This window comes from Ranitomeya imitator, chromosome 2 (assembly GCF_032444005.1).
Source record: "Ranitomeya imitator isolate aRanImi1 chromosome 2, aRanImi1.pri, whole genome shotgun sequence".
Taxonomy (NCBI): Eukaryota; Metazoa; Chordata; class Amphibia; order Anura; family Dendrobatidae; genus Ranitomeya; species Ranitomeya imitator.
Window position 1 is genome coordinate 127,498,550 of NC_091283.1, and position 18,512 is coordinate 127,517,061.

Consider the following 18,512-nt stretch of genomic DNA (forward strand, 5'->3'; position numbering starts at 1 on the left):
TTACATTGGTCAATTTATTGTACAATGGCAGCTGTAAATAAGCTTTAAAGGAAAGGTGGTGTGTCTTAAGAAAATGTGTAAGTGTATTTGTTTTTTTCCCCTGTATCACAATCTAGATCAATAAAACCATGAAGTTTCCACACTGGCCACTGGGGCTCTTTTAAGGTACCTTCACACTCAGCAACTTTACAACGAGAACGACAACAATCCGTGATGTTGCAACGTCCTGGATAGCGATCTCGTTGTGTTTGACACGCAGCAGCGATCTGGATCCCGCTGTGACATCGCTGGTCGGAGCTACCGTAGAAGTCCAGAACTTTATTTCGTCGTCGTGTATCGCCATGTTTGACATCAAAAGCAACGACGCCAGCAATGTTTTACATGGAGCTAACAACCAGCTACAACGATAAGTGAGTCGCCGTTACGTCACTGGATCGCTCCTGCATCGTTCTGGAGCTGCTGTGTTTGACATCTCTACAGCGACACTGCAGCGATAGGCTCGTTGTCTATATCGCTGCACCGTCGCTGAGTGTGACGGTACCTTTAGATTCGCACTTCCTGTACATTGGCCACAATAAGCAGACTCTGACCCCATGTTATATATTGCAGCATCTAATGTGTGTAGAAAATGTCATTGTGAAGGGAGGGTGAGTGGCGTTATCAGTCAGTGTAATCCTGTCTGCTAAGGAAACTGCTGCAAACTTTTCCTGACAGTAGCCCTGGTGGCCAATCTGAAAATTGCATGATTACTAATTTCTGTTTTTCAAATATCCCGTCCCATGGATAGCAGTTGGTACAGTAATGAAAGGATATTTCCAATAACAATGTGCTGCGCTATGCTGCTGACATTCCAGGTCCTGTGCTAGTGGCTCAGGAGGCCCATTCCAGGATGGGGAGTCTTGGGTAAGTTGCCCAGTTTGCCTGTGCCCCCAACGCTATCTCTCAGACACCAGATCCTTGCTCTGTATATAGTGCAGCAAGTGCCCTGTGCTGGGCAGGGTGGCCACTCGTAACTCAAGATCCCAACAGGTCCGTGGAGGCGCAGTTAAAGCCCACCTCTGAAGACTCCAACCAGTCACTTCATCTCACAGTCAGTTTTAGTATTTAACAACCACAACTTTTGTATCCAAACTTTATTTCACAATTTACAAACAAATAGAATCATTTTTTTTTATTTTTTATAATTCAATGTTCCTGAGGTTGAAGAATTGTGAATCAGGACCAGTTCTCAAGTTTACACATGCCTACTTTGGAGACATTTTTGACACAGTTTGCACAAGAACAGTTGCAGTCTTGTCTAATTAAAACGTATTTTCCCTTTGAGTTGATCAAACAACTGGCAAGTGTAAACCCACCCTTGGGCTATGTTCCCACGATAAGGATTTGGTGAGTTTTGATGATTAAATATTACCTGTAGCACCAATTACATAAAAATGCATGTAAACTGATTAATCATGTTTTTGGTATTTTGTGTCTTAAACTTTGCTTTTGAAACTTCCTGGTATTTGGCTTTGAGAAAAAGTTGATAGTCATGTGCAGCTTACATGCGCTTTTAATGTATTTCCGCAGAGGAAGCTTAGTACAATCCTCAGTGTACCAGCAGGAAAAAGACATGTTGCAGATTTCAAATACGCACCACACGTCTGTTTTATGCAGAGTTTAAAAAAAAAACATAACAATGGGCTGAAGATTTCTATAAATCTCATCCAAGTTGCTGGAACTGTGAGACTATGCAATTTTGGTGAAGATGCATATTGTCTCATCAAAAACTCATCGTGGGAACTAAACTTTATTTCAGTAATGATTTGCAATCTGAGCTCTATAGTGGGGTAACGGTCTTTTTTTTTTTTTTTTATTACCACTTAATGTGAATGAAAAGATTTGCATTTTATACAGAACAGTCTGCTCCATGTCAGGAGTCCCTATAAGAGGTTGGGACCCCATGGGATGGATTTACAATTATCTGCCATCAGAATAATTCATGTAATGACACTGCAGGCCTGAGTTTAATCAATTACACCAAAAGTCACTACAAATGTCCTAATATACAATCACTTTATCTTTCCAACATAAAACAGACATCTGCCATGGCAGGTTGTTGCTATATTGTGCAAGATGGATCATGGCTTATTAGGGCTAATCTGCCGTCAGAGCAAACAGACATCCCCGACCAATATTAAGGGCGCATTATTAAGAGCTGAAGGTGATACTAACTAGTTAAAGTGGTACTTACCCAGCAGGGTTCTTATTTAATAATTATGTATTTGTACAGTGGGAGCTTATTTTTGTAACAAGTGTGAATTGCAGCATCCACATATTTAACGAGGACCTCTTACCAGGTCAAAAGTGACCAGTTTGTGCCCTGATTTTATGCACACTGCTCTCTTGCCATAGGCGTTGTTTTTGTAATTCCATCATATGGTTTCAGAGGTATGGGCCATTTTATTAGGTGCTCATTTTTACGGTCTTTACTAAGGGGGTGGTGCTCATAGGATAGTTATGCAAAGAACCATAAAGACACACCCCAAAGAATCCTGTGAGTCACGGTAAAGACCATAAAAACTAGCACTAGCAGGCCCACATCTCAGAAACCATATGGCAGATTTAAATAAACAAAAAAAGATACTCTGGGCACAGCAACAATAAAATAAGGGAAAAAAACTGGCCCTTTTTGACCCAGCGTCAAGTTCTCTTTATCTCTCTGACTCTATTCCTAGCCTCTCTCACAAATTAACAGGTTAATCCGGGACATACCTTTTTATTAAATAATGTGCCCTTTTGTGATAGATTCTCTTTAATTGAAAGGCAATAATAATTTAAAATCACAATTTAACAGTAAACGTCAGCTATTTAAGATAATAGAAAGGCAAGCATGGCTGAGTGTTAGTGGAAGTGCAAAATCAGCTGGAGATGTCATATCTCAAAATACTACACTATCATTGCTGCAAGTTGGATCAATGAATTGTGTTGCTGCACCGATCACCTCTGATCACCCAGGATTATGGACACTTTCAGTTTATGGTACAAATATCTACATTTTAAAGCTGGTGAAAAAAAATAGAGAGTGATAAGAACTTCAAGAGAAATGAGAAGGTAAAAAAAGTCCAGCTGAAAGTTGTGCAAAAGGCTCCAAGATTTTCCAAACAAGAAGTATGCACTCCACATCACACCAGACTTCCAGGCCAGGAGACGACGGTTAGCGTGACTCTGTTCTTCTGCTCTTTTAACATTGGAATCAGCTGTGCATTGCTCATGCCAATGGCACACACTCCATTTACTTCAACGATCTCATCTCCGCACCTAGAGAGAGCGCAGAGTGAAAGGTTAGTCTTCTTATTACAGACAGCATGTATAACACACAAAGTGGATAATGGACTCAGATCCCACCAAGGACAATGTCTGCATAGAATTTGTATGATCTCCAGGTACGCCCAAACACATACTGGAATTTAGATTGTGAGCCCCAGTGGGGACAGTGATGATGAGGTCTATTAAGCACTGCATCAGAATAAATGTCTGCAATAGAGGCTTCAAAACTAGGAGAAATTATATTAATATTCTTCTATCAGAAGCTGAACCTGCACCTTAGCTGGAAAATGCTGGCTATATTACATGGCTGACATCTGCCTGTAACAGCAGTGACTGGAGCTAGCGCTGATCACTGCAGGTTAAATCACATAAATGCTGCTATCACTGACTGTGGCATTGAAATGATGCAACTGCTGATGCACACATCTACCCCCCATCAGATCCTTCTAAGCCAATAGGTTGTCATTAGTGATGAGCGAGTGTACTCTTTGCTCGGGTTTTCCCGATCGTGAGGTCTCTGAGTATTTGTTAGTGTTCGGAGATTTAGTTTTCATCGCCGCTGCTGAATGATTTACAGCTACTACCCAGCCTGAGTACATGTGGGGATTCCCCAGCAACCATGCAACCCCCACATGTAATCAAGCGGTCTAGTAGCCACAAATCATGCTGCTGAGGCGATGAAAAGTTAATCTCCGAGCAGTTACAAATACTCAGACCTCCCGATCGGGGTTGAGAAAACCCGAGCAACGAGTACACTCGCTCATCACTAGTTGTCATGACTAGCAAGGGTCTGCTGAAACCACCCATCTCAGTCCTTCTGCGATTATTTTCTATATATACTACTGCAATACAATTGCAGGTTCAAGTGTACTAAAAAAAAATATGCAAAGTTTTTAAATCTAAAATAATCTAAATCGTTCACTTTTTATCCTGTTAATAATTTGGTATTACTGTATCTGTATTTATTATGGTTAGCACTCTTTCAAACCAGTACTGGAGATATCAGTATCCATATGTACGCATGTGTCATACTTGTGGCAACAGTGTGCTGCATCAGTACCACACGTACCAGCGCCTGGGAAGCAGCGGTACTGTTCACGCTGTTCCCCGGTGCTGAAGATAGCTCTCATCATTCTCCATTGTTCGTGCTGAGATCAGTGCTAGCAGGGGACAATGTTGAGTTGTATTCACCTGATAACAGCGAGAGCAGGCAGCAGCTGATGGGCGTATTCATCGGCTACTGCCTGTGCAACAAAAAAAAAAGAGAAGTGTGCTTCCCCTGTATTTTTGATAACCAGCCAGGCAAATTGACAGCTGCAGGCTGCAACCCTCAGCTGTCAGCTTTAGCAAGGTTGGTTATCAAAAATAGAGGGGTCCCCACGCCGTCTATTTTAATTATTTAAATAAATTTTTTTTTTTTTAAACGGCGTGGGGTCTCCCCGATTTTTGAAAACCAGCCAAGCTAAAGCAGACAGGTATTCTCAGGCTGGTAAGGGGCCATAGATATCGGCACCCCCGCCTAAAAATAGCAGCGGCTCAGAAAAGGCACATTTATTAGATGCATCAATTCTACCACTTTGCCCTTCTCTGCCCACTTGCCCTGTAGATGTGGCAAGTGGGGTTTGATATCACTTTTTTATGGTCTGGTGACATAAAGCCCATGGCTTAGTAATGGAGAGGTGCCTATAAGACACCTATCCATTACTAATCCTATACTTATATTGTAAATAAAGACACAGCCAGAATAAAGTCCTTTATTTGAAATAAAAACACACTTTTCCTTTTTTATTTAAAACAAAACATTTATAGCCACCTAACACCCATTCCATTGAAACCCTTGTCTCCTGTAATAAAACAATAATAAAACTACAATATCCATCGTTCTGTCCTATGCCGTAATCCATGTCGGGGGATAAATAGTTTTCAACCTGGACGCTGCCAAGATCCAACCATCCAGGCTGAGACCCACTGGTGAATGAGCTGCTGCGAGCACAGCATCAGTGACCAGCGGTGACATAATAGAGAGTACCGCTCATCACTGAGGCTGCGTTCCCAGACGGGCCCCTGAACTGCGGTGACTTAAGCACCGTGCAAAAAAGTGAGTTCACTGCAGATCTCCCAGATCACAGGTGATCTACGGTGAACTCACTGACTTTTTCCCACACTGCTGAGGTCATGGCAGTTCAGCCCGACAGGGAACGCAGCCTCAGTAACCCGCGGTAACCTCGATGAGATCACCACTAGTGCTCTCGCAGCAGCTCATTCATCAGTGGTTCTCAGCCTGTACGGTCACATCTTGGCACCGTCCAGGTTGAAAACTATTTATCCCCCAGACCATGGATTACAGTGGACAGGTGAGGGATATGGTTATTTTTTATTACATCAATATGAGTGCTTCAATGGAATGGGCGTTATACTCACCTAACTGTGGTTCTTTGTTATTTTAAAAAGTATAAGTGTGTTTTGTTTTTATTTCAAATAAAGGACTTTATTCTGGCTGTGTCTTTACTAATCCTATAGTTATATTGTAAATAAAGTATAGAGGTCTTCTAGATGCCACTCCATTACTAAACAGAAGGCTTGATGTCACCAGACAATACAAAGGTGATATCAACCCCACAAATATGAACCCCACTTGCCATAGCCATATGGCAAGTGGGAAGAGCCAGAACTGGAGCATCTTCTGGGCGGGGGCAATATCCATAGCCCCATACCAGCCCCCAGCTGTCCACTTTAGCAAGGCTGGTTGTCAAAAATGGGGTGGGCCCCCACACCATTTTTGTTAATTATTTGTTTAATTAATTAAAAATACAGCATGGGGACCCCTCTATTCTTGATAACCAGCCTTGCTGAAGCTGACCGCTGAGGGTTGCAGCCAGCAGCTGTCAGTTTTGCCTGGCTGATTTTCAAAAATACAGTGGAACTTGCGCAGTTTTTAAAATGTATTTATAGCACAGGCTGATGAATACTCATCAGCTGCCACCTGCTCTCACTGTTATTAGAGGGAGCAGGTGTAGGCTGATGAGAGTAGTAGTCCCATCCGCCACTGTCTGCTCTCACTGTTATCAGGTGAATACAACTCTCAACATTCTCCCCTATTAGAGCTGATCGCAGGTGAAAATGATGCGAGCTTGTCTTCAGCACACAGCACCAGGGAACAGCGTGAAAAGTAGCAGTGCTTCCCAGGCACTGATACGTGTCACACTGACACACTGATGTCATCCATGTGTCATCAGTGTGCACTACGTTTTTCGGCCCATACTGTTGTTAAAAACTGGACATGTCAGCTTGTTTTGCCCATGGACACATGGTCTGTGGAAACACACAGACATGTGCATAGACCCATTAACTTGCATGGGTCAACATGTGTAAGTGTCTCTGGTACATGTGAAAACTGTCACCACATGTACTGGCCACACAACGTGCTATAGAGCCCTTACTTATATAGCGTTATCATATTCCACATCACTTTATAGACCTCATCACGATCCCCATTAGGACTCAATCTAAATTCCCCAGCAGTATGTATTTGGGGTGTAGAAGGAAACTAGAGAACTAAGCGGAAACACACGCAAACAAGGGGAGAACATAAAAACTCCTTGCAGATGTTGTTGTTAAAAGTCAAGTCTGATCTATCAAAATCTAAAAATGATGTACCCTATGCAGTAAATGCTGTAAAAGAAAAAAAACCCTGCTGAACTGTAGTTCTTCTATATATATATATATATATATATATATATATATATATATATATATATATATATATATATCATGCATGCACCACACATTATCATCAATAAAAACATCAGCTCGTCATGTTAAAATCGAGCCCTCACGCACCTCCAGTGATGGAAAAATAAAAAAGTGTTTTGGGTCTCAGAAAGCGGCAACACAAACATTTTTCATTTCAAAATGTAATTGTTTTTCGCCACTTAAAATAAATAAAAAAATAATCTGATAATATCCTGCAATTGTACTATCATGGAGAATCATGTTGCCAGGTTATGTTTACAGCACGATAAAGCGAACCCCCCCCCCCCCCCCCAAAAAAAAAAAAAATATGGTAGAACTGTTTTTTTTTTTTTTACATTTTCACTACATTTTTTTTTCTCCGTTTTTCAGTATAGTAATTGGTAAACTGCAAGGTGTCATTCAAACTGGTCCCACAACAAAAACTCATTTAGCAAGATTGAAAGAAATACCCCCCAAAAAAGTTATGGCTTTTGGAAGTTGAGGGAAAAAAAAAAAGAATATTGGCCACGGCAAAATGCGGTTAAAATACCATGATTTATAGTGTTTTTATTTTGATAATTGTATAGCTACAGAAACAGAGATAGACTAGAACAGCATTCCTACAAGTCACTTACACTAAGGCCTCATTTACACGTCCGTGTTTAACCCCTTCACGACCTTGCCCTTTTCCGTTTTTGCATTCTCGTTTTTCACTCCCCTCCTTCCCAGAGCCATAACTTAATTTTTATGTCAATATGGCCATGTGAGGGCTTGTTTTTTGCGTGACAAGTTACACTTTTCAACAACATCATTGGTTTTAGCATGTCGTGTACTAGAAAACGGGAAAAAAATTCCAAGTGCGGTGAAATTGCAAAAAAAAGTGCAATCCCACACTTGTTTTTTCTTTGGCCTTTTTGCTGGGTTGACTAAATGCTAAAACTGACCTGACATTATGATTCTCCAGGTCATTACGAGTTCATAGACATCAAACCTGTCTAGGTTAATTTTTATCTAAGTGGTAAAAAAAAATTCCAAACTTTTCTAAAAAAAAAAAAAAAAATTTGCGCAGTTTTCCAATACCCACAGCATCTCCATTTTTCGTGATTTGGGGTCGGGTGAGGGCTTATTTTTTGAGTGCCGAGCTGGCGCTTTTAACGATACCATTTTGTTGCAGATACGTTCTTTTGATCGCCCGTTATTTTAATGCAATGTCGCAGCGACCAAAAAAACGTAATTCTGGCATTTCTAATTTTTTTCTCGCTATGCCGTTTAGCGATCAGGTTAATCTTTTTTTATTGATTCTGAACGCGGTGATACCAAATATGTGTAGTTTTTTTTATTTATTTTTTTTATTTTGGATGGGGCGAAAGGGGGGTGATTTAAACTTTTAATTTTTTTTATTTTTTTTTTAACTTTTGCCATGCTTCAATAGCCTTTATGGGAGGCTAGAAGCTGGCACAACTCGATCGGCTCTGCTACATAGCAGTGATCATCAGATCACTCCTATGTAGCTGAATTGCTGGCTTGCCATGAGCGCCGACCACAGGGGGGCGCTCACAGCAGAGCGGCATCAGTAACCATAGAGGTCTCAAGGACCTCTATGGTTACTATCCTGACGCATCGCTGACCCCCCGATCATGTGATGGGGGTTGGCGATGCGATCATTTCCGGCCGCGTGAATCGCGATTTCACCCGCCGCTATTGCGAGCACATGTCAGCTGTTCAAAACAGCTGAATGTCCTGGTTTTGAGGTGGGCTCAGCGCTGGAGCCCACATCAAAGCAGGGGACCCGACTTCCGCAGTAATAGTACGGCGGAGGTCGGGAAGGGGTTAAACACATATGTAAAGGATGTAATCAGTGTTTTCCATGGATGGATAAAGAAATAAATTACAAAGCTTCTCCTGTTCTTTACAATGTATAACACAGAGAGACCACGTATGCCATCTGTGTGCGGTTGTGTTTTTCACAGACCCATAGACTTGTATTTGCCGTTTTCACCTGTGCTATTGGAAAAATGGACATGTCGTGTGTTTTGCACAGCCACACGGTCCGTGACAAAATGGACATATGAACAGCATCATAGATATTTATAATGGGTACGTGTTGTATCCGTGAAAAAAAAAAAAAATACAAGTATGTGCAACACAGACATCTGAATGAGACCTGAGACTTATTTTCTGGTATAAGCTTGCAAGTTATGGGTCTCCTAATCAGAACAGCAGCATTGATGCCTACGAGATTGTCAGTTTGAGTCAGGAATTGCAACCATAGCATTGACCAGAAAGTATGGTCGCGTGAATAAGTCCTTAGGAAATGGGTATTGTGCAGCTCCATGAAGAGGATTAGATGCAGCTAGCAGTGATGGGACTTCCTTCTATCAGACATTTATGGAAATTACTTATGAGTCAACTACTTTATCTAAATAAGAAAAAGTGCAATAGCAATATATACACATTCAACCTACTTTAACCGTCCATCGAAAAAAGCCGGAGTGGCAGGCACTATTGTTTTGATGAAGAAAGGTTGATTTCCCTTGGTCTCTTCATAACCTCCAACAATGCTGAACCCCCAGCTTTCAAAGGTACTCTTCCGTAGTGAAATGTGCCGACACCAGTGCAGGGAGCTGTGAATAGGAGACATCTTTTTTTGTTAGATGCAATAATAATAATCTTTATTTTTATATAGCACTAACATATTCTGCAGCGCTTTACAGTTTTTGCACGCATTATCATCGCTGTCCCCGATGGGGCTCACAATCTAAATTCCCTATCAGTATGTCTTTGGATGCAAGCAATATCATAAACATTTTAGGTTTAATAAATACAATAAAGGCATTAAGGATACCAAAATAATGGAGTGACAGCTAAGGCTACTTTCACACTTCTGTCGGTACGGGGCCATCGCAAACAGTCGGCCGGACGTACGTTGTGCTAAATTTAGCACAACGTGGGCAGCGGATGCAGTTTTACAACGCATCTGCTGCCCATTGTGATGAGCGGGGAGGAGGGGGCGGAGTTCCGGCCGCGCATGCGCTGTCGGAAATGGCGGACACGTCGCACAAAAAAACGTTACATTGAACTTTTTTTGTGACGACGGTCCACCAATTACCGACGCATCCAGTGCACGACATATGGAACATGTGTCCATACATCGCGATGCGTCGGTAATACAAGTCTATGTGCAAAAACCGCATCCTGCGGGCAACTTTGCAGGATTTTTTGCACAGAACAACGCATTGCGACATCTTTATAAAGACGGAAATGTGAAAGTAGCCTAAAGCGATTATTTGGTGTGTACTAAGGGAGCTTTCACATTGCATTCATAGGTTCTGTCGGGGTATACATCCGAACCGAATCCCTCCTCTCCACACAGAATGGGGTTTGGACGTAAGCGCCGAAAGGGACATAGACACTAATGGTGATGGCAGAGCGAACGTGGGCTCTAGAGCAGGGGTGTCAAACTGCATTCCTCGAGGGCCTCAAACCATGTGTGTTTTCAAGATTTCCTTAGCATTGCACAAGGTGCTGGAATCATTCTCTGCAGGTGATTAAATTATCACCTGTGCAATGCAAAGAAATCCTGAAAACATGACCTGTTTGCAGCCCTCGAGGAATGCAGTTTGACACCCCTGCTCTAGAGTGTACGTCTAGAGGAGGTGGACACTCTGACGCAGTCTACTACGTAGGGTTGTAAGCCTCCTGTAGGCGTACACTCCTGGAATCGATGCACGGCAGAGCGAACTTTTGCTCTGGCTGCATCATTACAGTCTATGGCCCCGTCGGCGCATACGTCTGAACCCAGTTTTGCTGGGGGGTTAGGACGTATGACCCTACAGAACCCACGAACGCAATGTGATAGCTCCCTAACTGGTTACACAAAAGCTCTGCTGCCGCTGAAGGAAATATGTACAGTATATTTAAAAGTGATCACTACTTACCTAGGAAGATGAAACCAGTGGACCCACAGGGGAGACCAGATACCCCCAGGATCTCTTGTTACTTCAACACCACCTTCCGTAGTATCTCCATGTCTCTCAGTTACTACTAATTCCAGGGTTTTCAGGACCACAGTGTGTGATGCAGCATTGGACTTTAGTGCAGACACTGCATCCAAATAACTTAAACAAGTCAAGTCAACCCCATTGACGCTGAGGAGTACATCACCTGTAAGGAGAAAAAGACACGTAAACATGTGGAACAGAGCTGCAAAGCGCAGCTCCATTATATGTGTAGCAGCCACTGCCAGGTACTGCACTTTCTATCCATATCTGATATAATATGGGCTCATTCAAACGTCCGTACAAATCAGTCTGAAATCTGACCGCGATGCATCTGATTGGCTGTGGGTCACGTTCAGGTCGTGATACCCACGGCCAGTCTATGTGTCGGTCCTGTGTCAGACTAATTTGTACATATAGTTATATAGAAAATGTTCAGCACAGCCAAAAGGAGGAGGTGCACGGTCATAGGTTCCCAAGCCTGTTATGTAAAATACAAGTGACTAGCACACTCCAAAAGTGTTGTGATGCAAAGTGGGGGGGGGGGGTTATTTACATACAGTATTCACAAACGTTTCGGTCGTTACTGGACCTTCATCGGTGTGCTAGTATACTAGTATGCTTAGAGAAGCCCCGAGTAGTAAGATTAGATTGCATCAATAAAAGCCTGAAGATATATAGGACGCAGGGGTAGGCACAAGCCGCAGAGATACAATGGTGTGTCACAAGTGACACTAACTGCTGGATGGAGCAGGAGCCACACGTAATATACCGCCAGAATGGGCTACAAAATAGTGCGCATGAGGTAGACACAAGCTACTGAGATAGGGTAGTGTGTCACGGAATGATACTATCTGCTGAATGAAGCAGGAGGCACGCGGTATGTGCCGCCAGTATGGGCTGCAAAATAGTGCTCAAGGGATAGGCACAAACTATGTAAATAGGATAGTGTGTCATAAACTGACACTATCTGCTGGATAAAGCAAGGGCCACACAGTATGCACAACCAGTCTGGGCTGCAAAAATAATGCGCACTATCCGCCTACTCAGCACAGGGGAAGTACGCAGTGTCCACCGCAAGTGCAGGCTCAAGGTCCAATGAAGGTCCAGTAACGACCGAAACGTTTGTGTATACTGTATGTAAATAAAAAAACCCACTTTGCATCACAACATATTTGGAGTGTGCTAGTCACTTGTATTTTAGACTAATTTGTACAGATGTCTGAATGCTCCCTAAGGAGAAATCATCAATAGCTTTTGATTAGAAAACATCTTTAAGTATGTTGGAAACTGCAGTGTTCTCCTGAAGAAATGGTGAATGCTTATGCAGCTTCTATATATAATGAATGGCCTGGCATTTTTCTTTCTGATCTAATTTTTTTCTATTTGTGGTAGTATAAAAAAAATACAAAAAAGGTCTTCCAGCATATAAAGAGAGCATATTACCTTTCTTGATTCTGCCATCTCTGAACAGACACCCCACTGGCTGAACACTGGAGACATAGATGGGGAGTTTGTTTTTATGATCTCGTCCTCCTCCTATGGTAATCCCCAGAGATTCCCTTGGCTCTTTTTTCAGAGTGACTATTTTCTCCATTAATAAACTTGCCTGAGGCTGGTCCTATATTTAATTCAAAGGACAAAACACAATGTATATTCGCTGTATTAAACAAAACAAATACTACCCAGTATAAAATGAAGGTCATCACAGACCTACATTAATATCATGGAAATTCCCCTTACCAACCGCCTGGAGCCTCCTTTTAAGAATTTTTGTTGCCATATCTAATTTTCGCATTTTTAAAGGAACTCATCAAAAATCTAATTTATCTGGGTGGCAAAAGTTGGTATAGGAAACAAATTAAACAGATCTGGTTTTAAGAAAATGCAGCTGAGCAGCCATACTGGACATCTCCAAACAAAACAAAACAAGAGGCAATGTTTCTTAAGGAAAAAAAAGTTAAATATTTTTTAGAATTGAGAAAACATATTCAAAAGGACTATGGTCCACTGGCCTTGTCAGTAGTCTGTGGCTGCTGGCCCAGAGCCATGAGATACATGACCTATCCTAAACACAGGCCACAACATCAGTTTCATAGGAGCCTGACAACCCCAACTGATCAGCTATATGCAGCTCTCACAGCAACCAGATATAAGCCGTCCACAAAGCCAGAATAGCACAGGTTGGAAAACTATGTAATTGACGGTTTTTGGTAGATAAGCTCCTCATTATGTATACCCCTTTTCACATGTAAAGCGCCATGGAATAAATGGCACTATAATAATACATATTATTACTATTAATAATAATTATACAATAATATCCACTTCAATAGGAACTGAGCAGCAGCACCTGTGAACGGCCAGTACACAGTAAGCAATCAAACACATAAAGCAGCACTCTGTAGCACCATAGCATGCTTGGTGCATAGGGTCCTGGAAACGAGAAACGCCTTAACGTGGCATCCAGGTACACATGGCCAATTTATGCGCTAAGCATTCTCAATTTTTCAAATTTCTAGTGCAGTAATTCAATTTTCATATTTGCATGCTATGGCACTACAGAGTGCTGCTTTATTTGTTTTTATTGTATATGAGTTGGTGACTCTAGGTAAGCACCTGTTCACACCTAGTTTATGTTTGGATGTGACGGTCAGTTTTTTTTTTTACCGATCTGCTTACTGTGTACAAGATCTGCAAACAGCTGATAATTGGCGATATACTGATATTGGGCCCAGACAATCTCATAGGGATGTCCTATCTTAAGGATAGGTCATCAATACCGCAGTCGTAGAAAACCATTTTGATCATCTATTTTAGCTGGCTTCTTAAGAACAAGACCTATAGTGGGGGAAAAAACGGATTTAGTCAGCCACCAACTGTGCAAGTTCTTCCACATAAAAAGATGAGAGAGGCCTATAATTGACATCATAGGTAGACCACAACTATGAGAGTCAAAAGGAGAAAACAAATCCAGAAAATCACCTTGTCTGATTTGGCAAGATTTACTTTGCACATTGTGGTGGAAAATAAGAATTTGGTCACCTAAAAACATGCAGGATTTCTGGCTCTCACAGACCTGTAGCTTCTTCTTTAAGAGGCTCCCCTGTCCTCCACTCATTACCTGTTGTAATGGCACCTCTTTGAACTTGTTATCAGTATAAGGCTATGTGCACACTGCATCTTTTGTGCAGTTCTGCAGCGTTTCTGTGCAGATTTTTCTGCACAGCTTTTTTTTTCACATTGATTTACATTGTACTGCACAGAAACTGCATCAAATCTGCAGATGCAGATTTAATGCAGAAAATTCTGCACCACATTTCCTACGTGTGCACATAGCCTAAATCACAGTTCAGTTCTGCAGCAGAAAAATCTGCACCAATTCTGCACTAAATCTGCATCGTGTGCACATATCCTAAAAGACACCTGTCCACAACCACAAACAGCCACACTCCAAACTCCACTATGATGAAGACCAAACAGCTATTGAAGGACACCAGAAACAAAATTGTAGCCCTGCACCAGGCTGCGAAGACTGAATCTGCAATAGGCAAGCAGCTTGGTGTAATGAAATCAACTGACTGTGGGAGCAATAATAAAAAGAAAAATTGGAAGACCTAAAAGACCACTGATAATCTCCCTCGATCTGGGGCTCCATGCAAGATCTCACCCCGTAGGGTCAAAATGATCACAAGAACGGTGAGCAAAAAATCCCAGAACCACACAGGGGGACCTAGTGAATGACCTGCATAGAGCTGGGACCACCGTAACAAAGGCTACCGTCAGTAACACACTACGCCACCGGGGACTAAGATCCTGCAGTGCCAGATGTGTCCCCCTGCTTAAGCCAGTACATGTCCGGGCCCATCTGAAGTTTGCTAGAGAGCATTTAGATTATCCAGAATAGTATTAGGAGAACGTCATATGCATTGATGAAACCAAAGTAGAACTGTTTGGTAGAAGCAAAACTCGTCATGTTTGGAGGACACAGAATGTTGAGTTGCATCCAAAGAACACCATGGCTACGGGTGAAGCATGAGGGTGGCAACATCATGCTTTGGAGCGGTTTCTCTGCAAAGGGACCAGGATGACTGATCCTTGTACACAGGGCCGCCATCAGGGCATTACAGCCATGACTGGCGTATGGGGCCCGGTGAGCAGAGGGGGCCCGCATCGGGCCCCCTCTTACCTGCTCACCGGGCCCCTACCGGCAGCCGCAGGCTGAACCGGGCCCTTAGCGGCGGCCGGCGCTACAGCTGTACGCTATTGACGTGCGGGCCCGCGCCCGCACGTCAATAGTTAACAGCCGCCAGCCGCAGCGTGCAGGTCGCCGGCGTCTGACGTCATTGTCAGTCGCCGGCGAGTGCACGGTGCAGCTGCGTGGAGAGAGGAGCGCGGCAGGTAAGTAGAACTTTTTTTTTTTTTTGAGAGCGGCGATGCGGGGGGGGGGGGGTGGGCGGGCTGGGGGGGGCTGGGTGCCAGGGCAGTAAAGCTGGACACAGGGTGGGGGCCGGGGGGCAGTAAAGCTGGACACGGGGGGGGGGCAGAGTGCTGGGCAGAGTGCTGGACAGAGATGGGGCAGAGTGCTGGGCAGAGATGGGGCAGAGTGCTGGGCAGAGATGGGGCAGAGTGCTGGGCAGAGATGGGGCAGAGTGCTGGGCAGAGATGGGGCAGAGTGCTGGGCAGAGATGGGGCAGAGTGCTGGACAGAGATGGGGCAGAGTGCTGGACAGAGATGGGGCAGAGTGCTGGACAGAGATGGGGCAGAGTGCTGGACAGAGATGGGGCAGAGTGCTGGACAGAGATGGGGCAGAGTGCTGGACAGAGATGGGGCAGAGTGCTGGACAGAGATGGGGCAGAGTGCTGGACAGAGATGGGGCAGAGTGCTGGACAGAGATGGGGCAGAGTGCTGGACAGAGATGGGGCAGAGTGCTGGACAGAGATGGGGCAGAGTGCTGGACAGAGATGGGGCAGAGTGCTGGACAGAGATGGGGCAGAGTGCTGGACAGAGATGGGGCAGAGTGCTGGACAGGGATGGGGCAGAGTGCTGGACAGGGATGGGGCAGAGTGCTGGACAGAGATGGGGCAGAGTGCTGGACAGAGATGAGGCAGGATTGGAAACAGATGGGGCAGAGTGCTGGACACAGATGGGGCAGGATTGCACACAGACTGGGCAGAGTGCTGGACACAGATGGGGCAGGATTGGACACAGATGGGGCAGAATGGAGACAGATGGGGCAGGATGGATACGATGGAGACAGATGGGGCAGGATGGGAGAACATATGGCTGGAGCCTGGAATGAGACACACGGGGGCTAGGATGGCGAATATTACCATAGGGGCTAATTAAAGGATATTATTATTGCAGTGATGTATTTATTTTATTTTTTGAGTATACTGTTTTAAATGGGGGGGGAGGTCCTGTTACTGTGTAGAGTGATACCATGTTGCCTTCTTCATGTGGTGTAATGTAGAAGTTGGGAAAATTAAGTAATGTGTTCTACAAGCGGAACTCGAAATGACTGTTTTATTTCCTGCAGAGACGAGTCCTGGCTGGATGAAGTGATGGCGGTCTGTGCTGGATGAAAGATGAAGGACTTCACCTAGAGACGTCACTGGTGAGTCAGTGTTACCTATACACTGACACTATACACTGTATACTATATACAGAGGTCCTGTGTACAATGTCACCAGTGATCACTGTATTACCTATACATTATATACAGAGCTCCTGTGTATAATGTCACCGGTGATCACTGTATTACCTGTACACAGACACTGCTTACTAATTACAGATCTCCTGTGTATAATGGCACTGATGGTGATAGTATTGTGGGTTTTTTTTATTACTGATCAGTATTGTAGTATTCAGTCATTTGTGGTTATATGCGGTCTGGTCATGGTGTAGCGGTATTTGTTCCTTGTATTTTATATTATTCGATCACTGTGGTGGTAATATGTTATCTGGTCATAGTGCTGTGGTATTTGTTCCTTGTATGTGATATTGGTCATTTTAAAAATTGAAAAATAAATAAAAATATACCTAAATTGTATTGCATATTTTAACAAATATTTAGTAGGTTACAGTAGAGTAGGGCCCGGCCAAAAGTGTCTACCGTGTTATGGTGGCGGCTTAAAAAATCTTTTGGCCAAAACAAAAGCTGCCGGCTATATGTGTGATCTGGTGATGGGAACTGTCAATGTGTGATAGGTGAGAAGTGGAGATTTTCCAAGAGAGAGCGGTGGGACTGTGGACAGTTCGTGGGGTGGAGCCTGGAGGCGGGGCTGGGGTGGAGCCTGGGCGGAGTTTCAAGGGGGCCCCGAAAATTTTGCCAGTATGGGGCCCCAAAATTTCTAGTGGCAGCCCTGCTTGTACATGAAAGAATGTATTGTTAGATTTTGAGTGCAAACCTCCTTCCATCAGCATGGGCATTGAAGATGAAACATGGATGGGTCTTTCAGCATAATAATCATCCCAAGCACACTACCTGGGCAACAAAGGAGTGGCTTCGTAAGAAGCATATGAAGGTCCTGGAGTGGCCTAGCCAGTCTCCAGATCTCAGCCCCATAAAGGGAGTTGAAAGTCCGTGTTGCCCAGTGACATGCCCAAAACATCACTGCTAGAGGAGATCTGCATGGAGGAATGGGCCAACATGCCAACATACCACCAACAGTGTGTGTCAACCTTGTGAAGCCTTACAGAAAACGTTTGACCTCTGTCATTGCCAAAAAAAGGATATATAACAAAATATTTAGATGAACTTTTGTTAATGAACAAATACTTATTTTCCACCATAATTTGCAAAATAAATCTTGCCAAATCAGACAAGGTGATTTTCTGGATTTGTTTTCTCATTCTGACTCTCCTAGTTGAGCTCTACCTATGATGTCAATTTTAAATGTGAGAACTTGCACAATTGGTGGCTGACTAAATACTTTTTTCCCCACTGTAATTGAATTCGGCTTTCAATCAGTTCCTTAAAGCCAGTAAACTTTACCATCTGGTCCTACTGTGGCAAACTACTTAGAAATAATAACTCACCCTCTGTGTGGATTTCCTTCTACATGGATGTACACTAGGCCTCTTGCGTGCCTGGACAGGACTTTCCCCATTGCTACTGCTCCCAGATGAAGTTCCTTCTTCATTGACTTCCATAGCCTGCAGGATACTTTGCCGAAGGACCACAAAGTTAACCCGTGCCTCACTCATCTACAAGATGACAAAATTATGTCATTCTGAAGTTTCATAAACAAGGTAAACAATTCACTTGTATACAAAAATGCAAAATCACGTAGGACATTGTAAATGGCAGCTGATATAAATAATACTTGGGTCAGCATCAGGCCCTGTATCTGCGGTGGAGTGCAATGCAACACAAATTAACCAGCTTGTCCCAACATCTGAAAAGGATTGTTACCCTCCAAGGCTTCTCAGAATCACTTACGGTCCTTTTAGATGGGCTAATCCCGGCTG

The 18,512-nt window shown here is 43.4% G+C and overlaps 1 protein-coding gene across 4 annotated transcripts in view; it reads right to left on the reverse strand.

The window, feature by feature from the left end:
- Positions 1-1,118: 1,118 nt before the first annotated feature.
- The window catches only part of LOC138662083 (ligand of Numb protein X 2-like), a 118,214-nt gene continuing 100,820 nt past the window's right edge, over positions 1,119-18,512 (reverse strand). For all 4 annotated transcript variants that reach the window (XM_069747219.1, XM_069747220.1, XM_069747222.1 and 1 more), the window contains 5 exons: positions 18,081-18,248; positions 12,486-12,660; positions 10,980-11,205; positions 9,507-9,665; positions 1,119-3,300 (listed from right to left, as the gene is read on the reverse strand). In XM_069747219.1, coding sequence (XP_069603320.1) covers positions 3,165-3,300; positions 9,507-9,665; positions 10,980-11,205; positions 12,486-12,660; positions 18,081-18,248 — 864 coding nt within the window. In that variant the 3' untranslated portion in view covers positions 1,119-3,164. The remainder of the gene's footprint in view (positions 3,301-9,506; positions 9,666-10,979; positions 11,206-12,485; positions 12,661-18,080; positions 18,249-18,512) is intronic.